The sequence below is a fragment of the Pogonomyrmex barbatus genome, unplaced genomic scaffold (assembly GCF_055798465.1).
Source record: "Pogonomyrmex barbatus isolate J1 unplaced genomic scaffold, ASM5579846v1 scaffold6, whole genome shotgun sequence".
Classification (NCBI taxonomy): domain Eukaryota; kingdom Metazoa; phylum Arthropoda; class Insecta; order Hymenoptera; family Formicidae; genus Pogonomyrmex; species Pogonomyrmex barbatus.
The window spans coordinates 4,153,477-4,175,605 of record NW_028297160.1 but is presented as its reverse complement, the minus strand read 5'-3'; the positions used below and the strand labels follow the sequence as shown (position 1 = coordinate 4,175,605).

At 29.8% G+C, this 22,129-nt stretch overlaps 1 protein-coding gene across 3 annotated transcripts in view; it reads right to left on the bottom strand.

Moving 5' to 3' along the window:
• Positions 1-1,476: 1,476 nt before the first annotated feature.
• The window catches only part of LOC105429016 (salivary C-type lectin 2), a 97,295-nt gene continuing 76,642 nt past the window's right edge, over positions 1,477-22,129 (bottom strand). For all 3 annotated transcript variants that reach the window (XM_011641661.3, XM_011641662.3, XM_089082425.1), the window contains 3 exons: positions 9,691-9,803; positions 4,430-4,665; positions 1,477-3,868 (listed from right to left, as the gene is read on the bottom strand). In XM_011641661.3, the coding sequence (XP_011639963.1) occupies positions 3,751-3,868; positions 4,430-4,665; positions 9,691-9,803 (467 nt within the window). In that variant the 3' untranslated portion in view covers positions 1,477-3,750. The remainder of the gene's footprint in view (positions 3,869-4,429; positions 4,666-9,690; positions 9,804-22,129) is intronic.

The window sequence follows — 22,129 nt, the reverse complement described above, 5'->3', positions numbered from 1 at the left end:
GAAATCATTGAAATGCGAAAAATTTATCCGATACGCGAACGACCGTATTATCGCACTTACAAGTGTTATTATGCATGTTTTCGATCTCCACGTAAATAAAACGAACTAAAAAAGGATTATGAGAGCTTTGCACAATCGCGGTATTTACAGATAAAATTAAAAATTTATTCATTTATTTTTTATATTCTTTTATATAGAGCAATTTTATATGCAGATTAATTATCGTAGCACATAAAGTGCATTGCAATGTCAAACGCTGTAATTTTACCATAGAAAATTTCAGAAATAATTTTATAATAATTAATATTTCAATTAATATTTCAGTTATAATAATGTTTTATATAATATTACATCTGGGTATTAATACACAACCTGGTATTATCCAAATCTAACAACTCTTTCAACCATTTTTATTTTTTTCTCCCTATTCTCTTTTTTTCGAAGATATTGTGTTTGTCAGAGATCGCGAAAAATTGACAGAATTACTAATTGCTTCTGTCAAGCTAGATGAGCAGCAGAATTCAGAGAATGAGACATTCATGTGACAATCGGGCTTTGTCAGAAACACAACTCACGTCGATTAGAAAAAACTGCAGTTATAAGTAATATTGTGTAATTTTCAATAAAGCAAATTCAATTTTCTTTTTTCCCTTATTAATGGTAATAATGATCACAATAGTTTTATATATTTCTTTTCGTAATATAAGGATCATTTTTAATCAACATTAAAACCTTAAACGTATATACTGTGATATAAAAAATTAAAAAATTTTTTATTTTGCATTAATAAGCTATCTTAATATAAAGAATCAAATTCTTTATATTGTCAAAGAATTTTTTTTAACATTTGATATTTCTTTTTATAGTAGAACTTTAAATAAATTTTACTCTTGATAGAAAAGAATAGAAAAATATAAAAATATTTTTTTATTGTAATCAGCAAGACTCAATAATAAAAAGTATAAATTTTTATAACTAACATAAAGCAAAAGTTAAACAGAAAAATAAATAATTTATTAAAAATCTTTGTATGATAATTAAATAGTATCTATTAATTATTAAATTAATTAAAATAATTATTTCTTTTAATTTAATGCACGTGTGTAATGTAATAATAACATTTTAATTTCCAATTTTCAATATGTCCTCCACACGTTCAATATAAATAATTTACGAATACCACAATATTTTGCTATCATAATTTCAATACAACAGTAATATTTAGTTGAATTTATCAGAAAATGTGATAAACGAATTAATTAATTAATGCGTGATACACAGTTCAGAACCAAAATTCATAAATTAAATTTAATATAAAAATGCATGTGTAAATATTTTCTCTTCCGTATTAATAAATACAAAGAGATAATTGAAAAAGTTAACTTTAATAATTGAAATCGACAAAATAATGTATTTTAATAGATATAATAAAACATTTGATTGTGATAGAACACAAGCAATAGAAAACTGCAAATCAAAGAATAATTTTGATTTTATTATTTAGCGCTAAATAATGCCATGTACAACGCCGTTCTCTGTAATTTCAGGCGCACAACAAATACATAAAATACATAGAGTATAACGACAAATGTTCATTTCAATTTCCAATGGCTAACTATTGTTCAAACAAGATCTATCACGATGCTCATTTATACTACGACATAATTATAATGCAGATCATGACCGCTATGACGTTGAATAAATCCTATTTTCATTCATGTACAGTTCATTCATATGCAGTTCATTTCTGTTTATGATGATAAAATTGAAGATCTGTGTGCATCATGTTATAAAATTCTAAAGGATAAAATTAGAGGTTTTTAAACTATAGGGTTTATAATTTAAATTCTTTTTTACATCCAGAAAACACAAATTTCAAAAATTCAAAATGCTCAATATAAATGTTTACAATAAAAAATATAAAAATAGTTATAAAAATAATATGTCTAAGATTTAGAAAATCCTAGATGTCACGGATTTAAGAGATACAAATTAAAAATACAAAAATTACACAAATATTAGAAAAAGATTATTAAACAAAGATTCCGCCTTAATAAAAAAATGCTTATATAATCTATTTCTGTAAAATATATTTTGGTACATATATATTTATAAATTCTTAATTTTATCTGGAATTTTAAATAATATAAAAAGCAATAAAGTAAATAATATAACAATCCGGTAATTTTAATATTAGTCTATTACTTTTATGGATAATCAGAATTATCAAATCAGTAACAGCTGCAATCGCTATTAAAATATTTTATTGAGGAATTTGACAGTGTCATACGTCTTGACATGTCACACATCAGACAATGAACAATTACACTTCTCAATACCAAGCATTATAGCATCACGAGAGTCTTTTGGTTTATTCGTACTACTAGTAATATTACTTGTAGCAAGTCATTATCTAGTGTAGCAGTGTAAATATATACAGTTTACATATGTATATATATATATATATATATATATATATATATATATACATGTATGTTACGTACAGTGTTGGCATAATGTGTTAAGAAGTATATAAGAAACTAAAATGTAGTAGGAGCATCTATTTGTAAAATTAGTAAATATCGAAAAAAACTATTTGATTTAATTATTTCATACATAAGATCGAATTAATTCAATCGTTCCTTTAGTCGCTAAATAGATGTTTAATTTGATTTAATAATCAAGATATATCTGCAAGAATATGCGCGTAATTAAAATAATTTCTTACGCATACATTGGTTAATTGTAATTTAATAATTACGAATATTTAAATTTCTACAATATGAACAATCTATTTTTCATTTAAAAATTACTTAAACAAGATATGGTATCACCATGCGTCAAAAATGTTCAAGCTTCTCTTTCTCGAAGAATCGATAGGCAATCGTATGGCATAGATAAATCATTTAATAACAATCTGAAATTGTGAAATAATAACAAAAATGCAAAAATAATTTATAACAATATCAATATATAATTAATTAATTTTCTCATAATTTTTTATTTAGAATTAAGAAAAAAATAAAAATATGTGTGCGATAACAAAATATTAGCCAATCAATCCTTCGTTTGTCATAAAGATTTTGAGTATTGATATTTATGCAGTGACTTTTTAGATCTTTATCAGAGCAGAGATAAAACTAAACATTGGACAAAAATATAAGAAATAAAAAAATATCGATGTGAACACATAATTAAAAATTACCTAAAATATAAAAACATATAAAAATTTTCTATAGTTTATGCTATTTCTTTTTAAAAATAAAAGTGTTAATTATCTATTGATTTTTAAATTTAAAATCAAATGCTTTAAATATGCAAGAATCTAGATATACTATAAAATCTAACGTCAAGCTGTGCTTAGAGCCGCCTCTGCACAAAAGACGAACAAATCGTTTTTATCGTCCGACACTGCGGATTTATCCAACGCTTGTTTTGTCGCCTGGTGATTCTTTTACGAAAAGAACTGACTGAATCGGGTGTCGTTTTGCGCACACACTCGTAAATTCTAGATGTGCAAAACGTGACAACGATAGCGATCGGCTAATCACGTGCCGTTTTCAGTCCGAGCGCACATGTCACGTCAAATTTCTCTCCCTTGCTAAGTCCACTGAAATGAACGGGCGGCCGATGAGAATGTCACACGCAGTTTCCTCGAGGATTACCTTGAGGACACGCTGCAAATCAGTGATTTGCGCACAAATATTCTCGCGCGTTTGGTCCTTCCCTCCGGCCTTTCTCGCAATTTGATCACTGCACTTCACAGACGAAGAAAGTCTCGAAGCTGCAAGGACTGTCATTCCATTTGAGCCCTTTGCCGTCCCTGTTCCAGAGCTCCAGGCAATGCTCTTCCTCACCGTTTTCATATCTGAAAATAAAGATATTAGATAGAACCTGCATTATTTTTATTAAGCAATGAAAAGTAAGGAAATAATACATTTGATATCAAGTTTAATTAAAAATCAAAATTTCACAAAATTTACAATATACATATATAATGTTATAGAACAAAAACTGTACTATTAATAATTAATAATTTTAAATTCACATTACAACGTACAAGATATATTATGAACAATTAAATTACCTTTTATACTGACATTGTTAAAAAATTTGTTAATACATAATGATGATTTAAAGAAAAAGATATGCATATAATATAATTTCATATTACACAAATATATTATATAAATATGAAAAATATTAAAATATAAAATATTCAATTTTCTTTAAATTTCTTTTTAAGAATTTAGATTTCCTTCAATAAAGAATCAAAAGAACCAAAAGAATAAACTCCTTTCACCGGAAACAGGCTTTAATACCTCAATAACGATTTATGTCAATCGTATTATAATGGTAGGACAGGTGGAATTTCCGTGATCAATATCAGGAGGAATGTAAATTGTTTGCAATCGTAAGGCACCCTTACCGGAAATTATTTGGTTCGCCGACGTTCCAATTCTCGAACGTGATCGGCCTACCGTTAGCCATCCAGAAGAATGTTCCTTCCTCGGCTTGATCGGTGCCAGAGGTCCAAAAATGTTCGTGACCGAGACCAAAATCCTTGATATGCTTTTCAAGCCTGTCGTTTTCCTCCTGGGAGGCTATACTCGCTAGATGCATTCCATGATAACGACAATATTGCGAGGCCCTGTACCAGTTTGCCTGTGATACAGAGAAAGGATTATTTAATTTCTTTTTCGTCAAAATGTTATCAATTATGTACAAGGTGCTTCACGTAAAATGTATACACAGAGTAAGATATATATATATATATGTGTGTGTGTGTGTGTGTGTGTGTGTGTGTGTGTGTGTGTGTGTGTGTGTGTGTGTGTGTGTGTGTGTGGTGTGTGTGTGTGTGTGTGTGTGTGTGTGTGTGTAATTTAAATGTTAAGTGTTAATTTATTACCATTGTAATAATTTCAATGATATCAATGATTATCATTATAATATTTAATGTCATTTAAGGATTGAATCTCGTGCTTTTCCAACTTTTCAATTTTTCTAATAACATTCTTTTTTTGTTCGGTTTCTAATAACATTGTTTTTTTGTTCCTGTGTGTGTCGCGATTTTGAATGATATATGTCGAATATTGAATAGTTATAAATATTTATAAATTATTTATGATGCTAGATGATGCACTAAATCATTGTGAACTGTAATAATTTTAATCGTTACATTAAACGCTACGACAATAATTATGGCAAAGAGAAACAAACTATTGATAAATTATGTGAAACTAAATTATGGTAGAGATAAACTGTCCTTAATATCTACATATGACATACGTGATCGTCGTTGATTACAGCAGATTGATTGGTATTAATAACTAACAGCACGCATATTGTAGAGGCACATTAATATTCACACTAAGATTACATAATCACCATTCTGGTATCGATTTCGGCAGATCATATTCGAAAACCTGTTTGGAATATTACTGACATGTAAAATTTGTTATCTAATATATCAAGAATTTCAACTTTAATTCTTACATAAAAATGCAAAAATAAGAACAAATGTTCCAAAGACTAAGTTTTTCTCATCAATAATCATAATATCATGCATAGAATGCAATTCAATTATTAAATATCAAAATTTTTCAGATAAATTAGATTTTACATTACAAAGTCTGAATATAAGAAAAAAATGCAAATAATATTTTTAATATAAATTTTATGTTAGACTGTATAAAAATATCATTATTAAGAGAAGAAAAATGTTTCTTTCCTAATGAATTAAAATTTCTTAAACAGGTAAAACAAATTTCCAAATTTTTTCAAATGTTTTGAATTTATACTCTTTCATTCTTCCTTTTATTTGTTCCTTTAAAACATGCACTTATACATATATTTTATTCTCTTCCAAGTGAAATTAATTTCTGCTTCACCTGCCTCGGGTTAACGACACAGATATTTTTGCTAGTAAAGTCTGCATAAAGTCGCATAATGTTTAAGCGTTTAAGTCATAATGTTTTATATGCTTAAGAGAAACCGGATGAATGTTGAGAATATGATAAATTTGTATTTTGATATTTCTGTATTACGCCATGTGTCGGCTATGTAAATATAATTTCAATCATTTACACTGTAATTATGTGATTTTTACGATTATGGCACGTTGCAGAAGCTAGCTTCATTGGCAGTAATTCTTTACGATCGTTAGAGATTTCCTCGCGGCATTTCGTTGCCGCTTAACAAATACGAGGGAATATTTAAGTGCAAAGTTTGTTCTCGGCTATCACACACCGTACACGTGCCCGTGTTTCCATTTACGAATATCTATTCACAACATCATGATGCATCGTATATCTCTTCGCGATAACAGATAATCGCGAAATCAGGTTGCAACGAAAGTCACAGAACGTAGCTCACGTATACTGCTACGCGGTTCTATTCGTGATCTTCAAAGTTTCTTATCAGTATAATTAGGATGCGTAGTACACGTTTACCAAGAGACTGGATTATCCGCTTGAAATTCTGTGGGAACGACAATGAGGCTATTATAAGGAACATGTATACAACTACACTTTTGCTAAGTGTATGCATGTGATTTTCAGTGTATCTTATATATTTTGATAATTCAGTAAGTTATATAAATTGTTTCAGGCTATTATTTCAGGCCAAATTTCATCATAACAATACTATGATATTTGTCAATTTGAATAGATTAAATATGACATGCAAATATATTCTTCATTATTATGAGATTAAAACATTTTCTTTATTCACCCTTTGAATATAACTTACATTTAAGTGAAATAAATTTAAAAGTAATAGTTCATTAAAATCTTTGCATCTACCGCTTTTACATAAGCAGAGTGTTTGAGGAAAGTAATTATCGCAATTTAGTGAAAATTTTGCATATTCTGCTTGTTTTGTGAAACTTTATCTTAATGAATCTTTTCGGATCTTAAATGCTATGCTAATTAAAGTTTACCCAAATTAACATCGTTGGTAATTAACACCGTTAGTAGCTAATGCTTATGTAAATTATTTGTCTTAACTGCAAACTGATCTTCGTGTTAACATAACAGAAATTAAACTTGCAGTTAATATACAAGTATGTATAATTATTAAATTAATTTATTTTAATTAATGATTTTAATTAATTCACTTTTAATGGCTACTTAAGAAATTATAAATTCTAAAAGTAAATTTTGTGTAACGTATAAAAGCGTATTTAAAGTATAAATTCATCTCAATTCAACTTTTTTACGTATTCTTTTACACACTATAACACTATAATATTCATCTCGTTATCATTATAAAATTTTTGAGCTGTGATGTTTTTATTATATTCAATCACACTGCAGCAACTTTCATTTCTAGTAATTTCATTACTACTTGTTTCAATATCTGCGTACATTTATCGTATACATTTTTCATTCATTTTTAAACTTCGTTTAAAAAGAATTTATTTAAGAGCATTGCAAATATTGTCTCTCGTTCCGTCAACGTCAACGCAAATTTCGCCGCCGCTCTCTCGACGCTCTTTTGGCGATCCCACCGGCACGCACGGCGGGACAAGGTAGTGCGCGAAGGACGCGAAAAATCGAGTGTAACCCGTCGGGAATGCAAATAAAGCGCAATAAATAGAGCACCATCGCGATTGCACCGGAGCGGCCCGACACGGCGGCATTGCACCGCCGCCGCATTCCCTTTCCGCTCGAATCTCACAGCGTGCGCTCGAATCTCCTGCGCCGCCATGAGCCTTCGGCACGAACCCGTCGTTATTCGTGCACGATGGGTTCGCTTAAGCTCGGTCTACGTTCCCTAAACGAAATAGCAATCGTACGTGACGATCAACGGCAAGCTATTGGCTTTTCGATTCCGAATACTATTTCAGAGGATGATGCATGACCGAGGAAAATGAAGATTAGAAGAAAAGCAATTAAAAAAAAAAAACAGAGACATGTGTCTTTCTAGAATAAAGTGAAAAAACATACTTTTTCTGGATTGAAAATAAAATATGAGATATTGTGAAAGAAATATGATTATACTGAAAGTAGAGAGATAGCAGAAGAAATTCCACGCGAGTTTATTTAATATTCTTTATTCAACAGAAATCATTAATATACTTCAAAAGAAAGTTAAATTATCTTTTAATCTAATTTTCAATCAGATCTAATTTTAAGTACTTTTATGTTCTTAACTGTATTTTCTGGTTTTAATAAGAGTATTATTGCACGATAAATTTTATTTCTCAGTCTCCATGTCATTGTAAAATTAAAATTATATTAAATAATAATAATTAAGCTGCATTTCTTGATAAAATGTATACAAAAATAGAAGCTTAGAATCATATGATGGGATTCATTTGATCGGTTAATTAATGCTTCATATAATGCAAAATTTCCTAAGAAAATCAATATTTCCTGGTTCTTCAAACATATGCATACCTCGTTGCAAATGTCACGTACATCAAACAGATAAATTAATGTGAACAGCGGTAAAAGAATAAGCGATATGTTTGCTATCTAGAAATTTGACTTTCACTTCGAAAACTATCTTCTTTTCTAATTTGAAGTAAATTCTTTATACGACACACTTTGAAAAAGCACACATTCTCTATCGTCAGAAGAACTTGAAATTTGCCGTCTCTCGTCAATTCTGAAAAATCAGTCATTGTCCGACAACGAGTAAAGTTGTTTTGCAAGGTCTCGATTAACAGGGCTTCGGCCATTATTTACTTGTAAAACAAAGAGATCTCGTCTTCAGTGTGATTCGATTAAAGGAGAGAGTCAAGAAGGAAGGAGAGAATTTCCTTCTTAACTCTTAACTCTTTGCGCTTTTGTTACGAAAAGCTTGCTAAACGAACGCCTTTACGTCACTTCCATGTCTAGCGAGATCGTCCTGATCGGATCCGCAACAACGATGGGATTACGAAATCCGTGTTAATAGCGCGTGAGTCAATAAAAGCGCTTAGGCTATCCGGGAAGTCATAATAAGAGCGACTCTAATCGATACGATTGTATTTGCGCGCGGACAGACACGCATTTATCCACGTCAGCATCAGAAATGTCAGTTTCGAAAGATCCGCATGAAATCAATATTTACTCTAAAATCGTCGAGATACAAGATACATAACTTTAAAATAATTGTCACAAACTTTATAAAAAATAATCTATCGTAGAAAATAATCCTTATATTATAATCCTTACGAGTATTGTTTTGTTTAAATTTATGTGTCAATATCATTTAACATTTGTACCTGAAAAGAAAAAAATGTTTATGATAAAACAAAGTGTTTTAGTAAGTGTTTTTGTCGTTGTAATTTAAATATATTGATATAAATAGAAAATTTTTGTCTACCTATGATTCCTAATAACAATTTTGGTCCTCCTTTCTATCTGCTATTTCTAATAAATTTAGCTTTTGCAATCTGAAATCACTTTTGCTAAGAACTCTTTCAATTTTCTTTTATGTGTCAAATATTTCGTTTCTTTTCAATTGTGTTTCATCCTCTTTCTTTCATCACGTGAGTTTTCTTTGCTGTAAGCAACACAAGGTCGCTGTTATCCGAAAAGACCCTTACTATCCTGGTCCCCGGCATTCGATGCACCGTAAAACCGTCCGTGACAGCAAAGCCGGAAAGTTACGAGCTCGGAAATAATTTGATAAAGTCCGAGACCCGGGTCGGGTCGACGGTTCGGTCAGATAAATCAGCGTAACTGGCAGGAGCAATACCTTGAAGAAGATCCCCAGGTAGTATCTCTTCTCGCCCAGCTTCAGTAAGGGCATCGTCCATCTTGAAGCCGCCAAGCTACTGCTATGCTCGTCCACACAGTTTGGACAGTCGTCTGAAAAGAAAATGGAAAAGATTATTAATATCGATAATATGTATATTTAAGCAGAATGAATGATAATAAAGTATATGCGCATCTCTTTCGAAGATTTCACCTAATAGACAAACGATCCATGCATTAAAAAAGATTAATTTCTATATGTTTAAAATAAATATCTAAAAAAAAGTTTGTGAAAATGAATATATTTCTTGTCAAATAAATGCTGATTATATTTAACGGCAGACATTCAATATGTGAAACTGCAAATTTGAAACTACCAAATACAAAAAATATTAAAATATAATAATAATTTAACTTTAATAATAGTATAATAGAATAATAATTAATTATATTTTTATATTTTTGTAGATTGAATTAATGTTTCAAAATTTTTAGATAATATATTTGTCAGCAGCAACAATTATAAATCAAACAACATTATTATTTTTATATTAATAATTATGTAAAAATGGCTTTAATAATAACATTTAAAATTTTCACAATGCAAAAGTTCAATTGCATATCTTTTTTCTAAAACATTAACTTTCTAAAATTTTTTTTGCATTCATAAATTAATTCATAGTTTTCAGTCATTATTAGCATGCGTTTTAAAATGCCCACTTGAAAAATTTCTCCAAACACATCGTCATTCTCGTAGATATTCTTTTACAAAATATATCAACAAGATATTCTGTTTCTCTTCAAAAGAGAAATTTATCGTTTTACATTACATAAACTGTCATGTTCAATAAGATGTATACATATTAACGTATTCAAAAAATTCATATAAACTACTAAATTTAATAAATATCAAATAGTGAAAGAAAATAATTATTCTTTTTTGTTATATTTGCAGAGAGTTTACAAAATATAAATTACAAAATATAAATTCTAATCATGTTTCTTAATATTCTTAATATACATATTAATACTTATTCGTAATATACATATAATTACATATAATTATAAAAGTATACATATAATTACATATAATTATAAAAGTACATATAATTATAAAAATATATAAGAAATATTTAAGAAATATTTCTTTGTAATTAAAAAAGATGTTTCAAAAATATAAGGACTTTTATTTTTCATAATTTGCAATTAAGCAATCCAATATTTTGACATTATTAAAATAATGCAGTATTCATTTTGTAGAAATGATATTAAATTGCTTTGCTGCAATGTAAACTGAATTTGTCCAAATCGGTTTCATCAATCTAAGTCGCGTCTAATTTATGAAAAAGATCAGAAGGTACGAAGTGAAATTTCATAACGATCTTTTCTCCTTCTGCCATCAGTATCTTTTTAATCATCAATGCAATCGGTTTCTCTGACTACGCGCATAATAGGAGAATGCAGCAATTGCGACTAAAGACTTCAGCAATTGCAATTACGCAACGCGGAAAAGATCACATATTTGTGTGCATATGCGTGCATGAATGTGCGGTTGTCTCCTTTGTCTCCTTCATACAAATAACGTCGTCAAATGTTAAAGCCACAATAAAAATATCAAGTATTTATAATAGCGCAAAACCCGAAAGCCGATTGCAATAAATTATGATTGATTTATTTTCAACGATGTGGTTACGCTGCAATATGAAACAAATTATCTTTTTCCTTTTCTGGGAAAATATGGATACTTAAGTATGTCATAAATAATTGAAATAAAATATATATTGCAATACTATTGCAATAACATCGTGTTAAAAAAGATATTTATATTAATAAATTATTTGATTCTAATAACTTACAAACACATTATTAGTACATAACTTGTGTATAATCAGAAAAATCTTAAAATAATAATTAAAACATATCAAGCTTGTTCTTTGTACCTTTTAAAGATTTTTATTTATCATATAAACATCATTGTACGCATAATAAATATCTATGTTACTTCTTTTTTCCTGTAACATATGTAAATTGATTTTATTCAATTTCTTAATATCGTAACGTATATCACACAAAAAAAATATGCAAAAGTATAATTCATGAATACATGAATGATAAGCTGTTTGTTTGTTCAATAAATTTATTGCTTAATAAATTATATAGAACAATAAAATTTTATCTTCATTTGTAAAGAAGCCGAATTTCAAGCATTCTCATAACCTTGATCAAACAAATACAAGTTACACAGATACAGATGATGCTTTGTATCTTCCACATGACGACAGCCGCTTTCACCGGCTCACGCATTTCTTCAGCGCGACATGATTTCAGTCGAAAGTTGCCTTACAACCTTCTGGGATGGATCGAAATAAAATGCAGAACGATACTTTTTGTAACGATAACGAACAATAATCCTAAATAATTAAGATCATCGCTGTACCGGCTATTCGGTTGCAAGCGAGCTCGTCGTAGCAACATAATACAAATAGCAATATTACGTCTTGTACGGGAAAATCACGGAAATCTCTGCTGTCGTTACCCGGAGGATGTGTGCGATATCTTGCATGCGTTTACTTTACCGCGTACTATGCAGTAAGGCTGAGCTACAACGGTTACACGAGCGATTGCATAAACCGCAGATCTCGACGCACGTCTCGCTGCTGCCGTGGCGCGACGTGAAATTTCGGCGACGATTCTGTTTGTTCTGTTTACGGCACGACAGAATTTCTCCGGGGCTCGTTCGTTATAGCGCGCGTGTCGTGCGTGCGTGCGTGCGTGCGTGCGTGCGTGCCTGCGTGCCCGCATCCTCGCACCGTTAATTGTCGCGCTAAATGAGCCGCCCTTTCGCGTAAGTGGCCGGAAATGACTTTTTTCGCACTTTTGCACACGCGATGCGCCGCGCGCCAGTCACTTTTTCTCATTCACTCTCTTTTACTGTTGCGTTAATCTCGCCGTTGTAGCAAAACCCGTCGTTATTTTTCTTCGCACATTTTACGCTTTTATATGTGAAGCGCGAGATTGTAACATTAACGCTGCATTACAAGGCGAAATAGATTAAGAATTACGTTTTTTATCGTTTGTGTTATCGACAAGCTCCGAGGATATAAAAAGATAACTAACAGCTTTTTATTTCTGTATGATAGATGGAATAAAATGGTTCCTGAAAACAAGTAATTAATTTAAAAATAAATTGCAATTAATATATAATAGCAAAATAATGAAATATGTAAGAAATACACACACACACACACACACACACACACACACACACACACACATATTGATTATAATATAAGGCAAAAACTCGCCTTTATAGTTAAAAAAAATCTAATTTCTTTATAACATATGTATATTTAATGTATAAATCTTGAGATACTTATTGAGATACTCTTATATCTTAGGATCTCATAACAGTTTTTTTTTAGAATTACTAAAATATTTACACTCGACTTCTTGTTGGAATTTTATGGTTTTAATCTCAAAAGATCTTTTAAATTCTAAATTCGTTAAATCTCCCAATCTATTTAAGAAATTCTCGTTAAAATAAATCTACGAAAGATGATGATATAAAACAGTGTTTAAATCAACTCGATTCGTCGCGTAAATTAAACGGGATAATACTGCAAGATTGCATGGTGCTAAAGTTCGCGACCTTTGTAAAACCGGAGAAGATGGCAAACAAAGTAGACGCCTTCTTGGTTTCATCGACGGCTAATTAGGCCGGCGTACTGCATATTTTAATAATCGCCTCGTTAATCTCCGCGCCACGGCGTCAGAAAACATTTCGTCGTGTTAATATTCAGCGGACTTCTTAATAGACATCTCCGACTTTTGCTTCCTGTTCCACTTTTTGGTTTCACAACATCGCTTCTCGTCACGCAGATTACAAGATGAAAAAAAAAATAAATTACTTCCATTAGAGGAGCCATTAACGGGTCTTGAACTATCGCAACTTTTATTACTTGAGTTTTGATATAATTATAGCTTAACTTTTCCGATATCGATAGTGCCTAAGTTTTTTAAAAATATTCCATACATATAGGATTCACAATAAAAAATAATTGTTTTTGATAGTAATAATTATCGTTGAGTGCTAATCAAGTCTTAATTTCCAACTATTGAAAAATTTTTTAATAGAAACGATGTATCGATGATTATTAAATTATACAATATTCATATAAAATAAAATAACATTGAGCAAAAGTATGATCTGTCTCGTGAAGTACAGGAAGTAATGGATAATCTACTGTAACAACGATAAGAGCCATTACGTTTTTTGAATGATACGAGAAAAAGCATGTAGTGTAATTAAGAGATCTCCCCTCTGGTACTATAAAAAATCCGGCAAAATTCGAGGGATTTAGATGACACTGTCCACGCCACTATTTGTTCTACAATGCACGCATTCTGCTAAATCCATTGCTCGAATTTACAAATCCGCCAGCGGCCATTACTGAACTTAATACACGTCACGATGTATAACGTCGAGCATGCCGTTATACTCGTTCCATATCTAGAAAAACAAAGGGTGCTGGAAAGCAAACTCGAGCTTTAAACCACTGAACCGTTAATACAAATAAACGAAAAGATTTACTTTACACATCAAATTTCTATATACTTTATATGATTAATAAAAGCACAGAAAAGTTAACTTTTAATATTTATTACGGGCAATCAATAATTAATATAAATTAATATAAATAAATAAATTTGGAGCGATGTTGCTCCCTCTTTTCTCTTAATATTTTCAGCAAATAAATTTTTAAAGTATCAGCCAACTAGATAAACGAGTTATCAGCATGTTAAATAAATCATTAATATAAATGTTGCAAAATTATTAGTCAAATAATTAAAATATTTTATAAAGAATAATATCAGAGAATATTGAATGTAATTTTGCATACCTCATTAGTGATACAACGGATCGATAGAGTACAGATCAATCAATCATTTTTGAAATTTGCTAAAAATATAACATTCATCTATAATGATTTTAAGATTACAATCCAGAAAGTAAATGATCCTTTCACTCTTAAAATATCAGATTTTATCGAGTGGCAATCTGAAGCTTGCACTCGTTTAAAAGAAATGACATCGTAAAGTTGAAATTTATGAGTGTGATCTTATACACATACAAGCTCGAAAATGACGTGAATTAAAATCACATGATCTGCATGCACAAAAAATTTAATTATCGCTTGCAAATTCACAAAAAATTGATAATTTATTGAGTCATAATCAAGAAACAAATGTTTAAAACGTGTGAATAATTAAATTGCCGAAGAGACACGAACAAAAGATTAGATACAAACTTCTGTATTCCACGCCATTAAAAACAAGAAACGTGTATATTAATTTTATATCTAAATAACAATAATTGAAAATATGCAAATTATGTAATTTTAAACAATTATTTTCAAGAAACTGTAAGAATGCAATCTATTAATTATTTGTCACATTTGTAGCTAGATAGAAAAAAAATGGATAAAGGAAAAAAAATGAAATAGGACGCTTTTTGATAAACACGATCTTATTTAATTCATGTTGAGTTTATATGCGTTTACTAAGTATATATGAGTTTAATTTTTAATATCTGGTTAATGATTAATGATTAATATGTTATCTTAAAGCAATATGTATATTGAGACGAGCGGTCAAATCTCTGTTGAACATCGCTCGGCGATTAATTTGCTATGCAGTCATCTAGAATCGCATTAAAATGACTAATGAATGAGTACCTTAATTAAGGAAATGATCTCTTAGATACATTCAAAATGAATAACGTGCATAAATCAAAATAAATCAATTTCCTCTCAAAGGACAAAATTAATTATTTATCGGTACACAAGTTTCATCTTTCGTTAATCACATCTTTCTATTGTCTATTCGACGTTGAATATTATGCTTCAGAATATGTTCCAAGTATCTTCAAATCTTGCGCTTAAATGATGAGCATTATTCACAGCTTTAAGCATAAATCAGAAGTCACTACAAAATCTTTAAGTATATATTAAGTACATATATATATTAAGTTTATAAACTTATAAAATAGGATTTAATAAAGTAGAATTTATGTCTCTTTTTAACAATATATATTTAAAGAATTAAAAATTAAACGATAAATATGATTATATAAGATTGATAAAAAGAAAATGTTTAAAGGAAATGAACAAGATACTCAGCAATTTTTAAAAAAATAGTGACATATAGTAAAATAACTTTTTGATTTTTAGTGTTATTAAATGTGCGTTTCTAAAAAAAAAGTAACTAATATGACATAATTACGACGAATAATTACGAAAAAGATAATTGTGTACAATAAGGATCAACAAAAGGATCGACAAATAAATTAGTTATTAAGGATAACGGTGCCTCTAAGCGATCTGTCACTTTTAATTGGACGGAATGGACGTGCAACTTAATAGTCAGCCAGTCGGATGACCGACTAAACTTCACGAGAGCGACCGACCTTCGTTCAACGAGGGTCCTTGACATGCTTTCGAAAAGACAATCGCCGGCGTGGGTTATGCTCAGCGTTTGTATTCGTAAAGGAAGATTTTACCGAGGATGAGGGGACACACGTCGTCATGTGGGCAAAATCACGGGGGCCACATTACGTAAATGTCTGTTATGGTGCAATGCATACTGATGGGGTGATCAAAGCGAGCGGTCACGGCCCACCGGTATGCAACTGCACCCTAGAGCTGTCAATGCACAACGATATTAATATACAGTTACGCATAAGCTAAATGACAATATGCAATATCCAGAAAAATGATAATAATACGTGTATAGTGGCAATCCTTTTTGCGTATTATTTCTACACACAAAATATTATATATACACGCAAAATATCAATATTTTATAATTTAGTTTATATAATTTTTATAAATAATATTTTTTTCGATGCTATAATGCCGAACAGCGAAAAAAGAAAAAATGCTTCTTCTATATGATATATTTTAGTGCGAAATTCTTTAATAAAATTAAAATAGACTTTTTGATAAGAAAAAACGGACGGGATCCCTGATTATATCAGAGATAGCGTTACGCAAAGTAACGATAGTAGAAATATCTTTGAGACTATTGAAGTAGGCTGTCCTCTCTCAGAGCACTCGCGTGACTCCCAATTCTATTATGGATCGCATACTGGCTTGCACGCTGTCGAAATAGCCGTATAGATCCGATACGGTACAATCCTCCTCGAATTCGAGGTCACGGTAAGAGCGACGGAGAAGACAGAGAGAGAAAGCGGCGGTTCGGGTATCGTTTTCGGCAAATGGAAGAGGCAGGTTCCCACATTTGGCAATGGAAAACGGCTGCCACCGGCTGAAATTGACTCGCGGAATCGCGACGCGGAAAAGCGGATGCGGCTTCGACGCGCGTCGTGGCCTTCTCAAGCGTGCAATCGATATGGACGGAAACATTTCAGATTCGAAGAAATCTGCGTTTCTCTTCCTATGTCTTACAAGTGTAATTCCCTCTGGAAAAATCTCTGGGAGAGACGTTGTCTCCGGCACAACGCTGAATAAATTCCGAATTCATTCGTGATCCGTTTTGAAATTTGCAATTCGCTTTGAAATTTTGTAGTATTCTTTTTTGTTTTCTTATGATTATTTATTGATGATTTATTGAAACCATTTATTATTCAATTACAATTTAATAAATATTCAATTTTAAATAAATGCATAAATAATTAATTATAATATCTATCAATATTATGCAATAATTAAAATTGTTACAATATTTAATAATCTGTCAGTTAACAAAAAGATGAAATATTAAATATACATAATTATACAACATAATATTTGTAATGATCTAAAGAATTATATGTATTTTTCATATACATTATACTGTGTATTTATTCGACTAAAAACTTATAAATAAATGTTTTATATATTATTTATTATCAATTTTTGTATCCAACAATTTAAAAATGAGAAATAATTATTAATAAATGTAATAACTAAGTACATTATTTTCTGTACATTAGAAAATATATATCGACAATTTTTAATTGAATATTTAATCAAATATAAAGCTGTATTTTAAAAGTATTATATTTTCTATAATTTATTTCTATTATCTAATAATTTAAAAGATTTTCATTTTATAACTCAACAAAACTAAATTTAAGATAGTATTTACATTTTAATTTTTGCCTGCATTAGAGTGTCATACATTTATTTTAAAGAAACAGAAGATAAAAATTTTTTAATGTAATTATTTAATTTTTTTAATGTACTAATAATATTTCTAATAAAGAAATACAATGATGCAAATATAGTACAAAATATTCTCATATGAATATAATAAGTTTCCATTGATATCTATAATTAAATTTGAAAAAGATATTCTTATTTTAACTATAGCACAATTTTTATTTATAATAACAATAATATAAATTAAAATAACTCATTTAATGTTCAAGAAATATTTTAAGATATTTTTTACATGATAATTTAAACAAGAATTTCCGAAACATTATTACTTTACTTCTTTTAGAAAATTGCAATATGGATGTAGAAAGATCTGAATTAAAATTAGGCAAACCACATTGAAAAATATTTAATAAATTTAAAATAAATATATATTATTAGTTATAATTAGTTATAATTAGTTTGTAATGGCATTCTTCAGCGTAAATAAATAAATTCAAAAATTTTTATGAATAATAATTGTAAATTAGGCATTAAATTTCTGCGTATTAAATAACAAACATGAATACATAAGAAATAAAAGAAGAAGATAAAGAAGAAGAATTATCATCAATGTATAATAACGATTTAAAAACTCCACACCATTGAAAAGATACTCCTCCAGTACTTCACTCCGAATACCGAGTTACGTTATTATTGTACCCGCCATATTTCCTTACGAGGTTCCTCTCTCGAGAGGACTGGCGCTCGCGCGCCCGGAAAATGGAGTTTACGTAATTTCATCAACGGCGGAGGTGGAAAATCGGGTGAACATGGGGAGGAGGAAAATGCGGCGGGGAGAGAAATGCACATTGTCCCGGGAAGAGGTCGCCGGGAAGAGTGCGATCACCTGAGAGAGAGAGAAAGAAGCAACTTCGGTTCCTTTTATTACTTCGCCCGATAAAGAACCGCCGCGCCAACGGAGAAATGAAGCCAATCAGCTTCATCGAAACTTTCTCTTCGATATGTTTGCGTGGAAGTGGCACTTACGTGTTCGTTCGTCTGTCCGTCGCACGCGGCTGACCTTTCGCGGACGCTACGCCGGGCTAATTAAACTCCATCGGAGAAAAAAGAGCGCGCGCGGAAGAAAAGCTCGACCTGGCTTCGTCGTCGCCGTCGAGCTTTGTCGACGAGTCCTTTTTGCGTGAGGTACGATAATAAATGACGTGAGAAGAGGAGCCGTACGTCCGGCGTAATCTCGGTGACGTGGGTAGCGCAATGAGAAATTGCATCGCCAACTTGGCATCGTTCGGTTACACCTCTGGTTAACGATCTCAATGTCCTCCAAGCGTCGCGAGAAAATAACAGGGATCTTGATGTTGCAAAAAAGGCAAAGCCATATTATTTCATTACATATTTCGAAGATGGGTAATATATGACGAAATATTTAAATTATTTCTTCTAAGTTTTTTTTCTATAATTATGTTTATATAATTTTTATCATTTAAACTTCCGCAATAGCTTTACACTAATAACTTTTATATTGAATAGTCAATAATAGTCATTATGTCGAAAGTAGAGATAAATATCCTTATAGAAAAAAATACTTAATATAGAATTTAATATAGCAAGGATAATAAATAATATTATAAAATAGATCTTACTTTTTAATTCTTATTTATATGTTTATTTTTATATATTTATATAATAAGACACAAATATAAATAATAAGCTTATATAATCATGTAAATTTTGTAAATTAATTACAATTATTCTTTTCTATAGTTTACTTTTACATGATTTATTTTTTAAAAGTTTTCATATTGTTTTTTCAGCATGTAAAGCTAAGAAATGTGAATCAGGCAAATTATTAGTTTTCATGTTGAAACATTATATCTCGCATTTCTCTATGCTTTTTAACATGAATACAGTTTATGAATGACATATATATATACATATATATGTATATGTATTATGGATATAAATCCAATTTATCAGAAATTCATTCCTGCAAGACAAGTTATTTTCGACGAGCTCTCGATAACAATGCAGCGATGAAGCCCTCCACCCTTGTTCCGGTTACGTCACAAATTTGATATCATTTTACGGTCTTCGCTGATGTCCTATGGGACTTTAACCTTTCATTTTGTTCAGGGCTGTCTTTATATAAAGTTGTTTGGATGCTTGGTTTTATAGATTTAATTAATTCATTCATGAAAATTAAAAATAAATAATCAAAATTATCAATAATTATGTTTTAGGATAAATAATAAATTTGGAAAAGGAAATAATTTTTATTTGACTATATTATTTAAATTTGCATGAAATAAATTTTCTTTGTATTTTTTCTTTTTATAAATTTTTAATATTCAATGATGTACTTGTTACAAATTATTATTAAAATAAATATATATTTAAATATAAATATATATATTGAAAATAATTTTTCTATTATTTGGAAACAACTTATTTCTTATATCTTTTTCCAGATTTTAAATTTCAAACATTTGTTTTTCTTCTGGAAGAAAAGTAAGACAGCCCTGTACTTGCTGCAAAGCATGTCGCTATACACTTTTAGAGACATATATCTATGTGTACTTACGTTGGAACTTGCAATGATCGTAAGACATGTTTGAAATGCTAGCCGGACGTGACAAGAACACGTGGATAGCCACGTGAAACCGACGCAGGATAGTGAGTAGATCGGAAAGAGGCGCGGCGAAACGTGAGCAGACGTTCTTCACCGCATTCTCTTTCCATTTGAACTTCTTTCTCGCATGGTTCTACACGATAACCTTTCCTTTTTACTGTTCATCTTGAATAAAAAGGTCACGACGGCAATTTCATAGATATTCATGTATATAATAATAAAAAAATTTCATTTATGATTATTAAACTAAAATAATTTTTTTTCTTGTCGCATGTCTCATTCGTCATGTGAAATAAATATTAGATGAATTAAAATAGTATGTCATAAGTATAAGTACAAGCACAAGTTAATTAAATTATTATATATTTGTGTAAAAATAAATAAAAATTTTCCATTTGGTTGAAAAAAATCATAATTAATTTATTTTTTATTAATAACTTTTCTGTTTATCGTGAATAAAAATAGTCACAATGGTAATTTCATAGATATTTTCCGATATTCTGACTGTAGTAATAAAAAGATTTCAGTATGATTATTAAAATAACTTTATTAAATTATTATTTATTAAATTATTATTAAAATAACTTTTCCCTCTTATCATATTCATCATTGTAAATGAATATTAAATAAGTAGTGTCATAAGTATATAATTAAACTATTATGTATTTATATAAAAATAAATGGAAATCTGTCATTTGGATAAACAAAAATTACAATTAATTATTTATTACTAATGTCTAATTCATTAATAATTTTTATTTTTAATAAATTGTATAGATATTTATTGAATATATACCGTCGAGTTAAAATACTTTTTTTTCTTTATTTTTAGAAAAGAATTGTATCTTATGATTGTTATTTATTGTATTTGTGTATTAATTTAATATAAAAAAATTTATGCTATATATACAACGTATTTATTTTTTCAAAATTATTATATTTTTATTATACTTTTATACGCAGATTGTAACATTAACAACACGTGCAACATTCTGGCACATCTATAAAATAATACATGACTAGAATGATGCTCGCTGCAGCGCCATTAAGAGCACATTTCGGCTGTTGTAAGCGGTCGGAAGCAGATTATGTTATCCTATTGTCAGACATATAATCATATTTCACGACAGCAAAACGCGCCGACTGTTGACGGCGTAATTAAACTGTGATAAATTCAGCGTACGCCATTAGATAATGAGTGCGCCAGCTGGGCATAACGCGGGGCTGTTTAGGCGCATTCGTTTCGTAATTAATCCCATAAACGCAATAACATGTTCCGCGGTGAATTTTCCCACGATGGATTCACCACCGCAAGATTATCTGTCCAAGCAAATAATGTTATTGCAAAACGATTGCTAGTAATTAATAGATGCAAAGTACCTGTTTTGATATATGTGCTACGCGCAGCTGGATTACGAAAATGGCCAATTGCCGATGGTTCATCTAGATAATAATTATGTGAATATCTGTTTTTAATTGAAATAATACACATAAAATCTCTAAGGAACAAATAGTATCATTTTATTTTTAAAGAATTTTTTTCAAGTTGAATTTTCCAAGAAAAATAATCAATGGACAAAGTTTCAAAAACTTTATTAAAGCATGCTCGAAAATGTAAAGTGTAATATTATAATTATCAAAATTAAAAAATT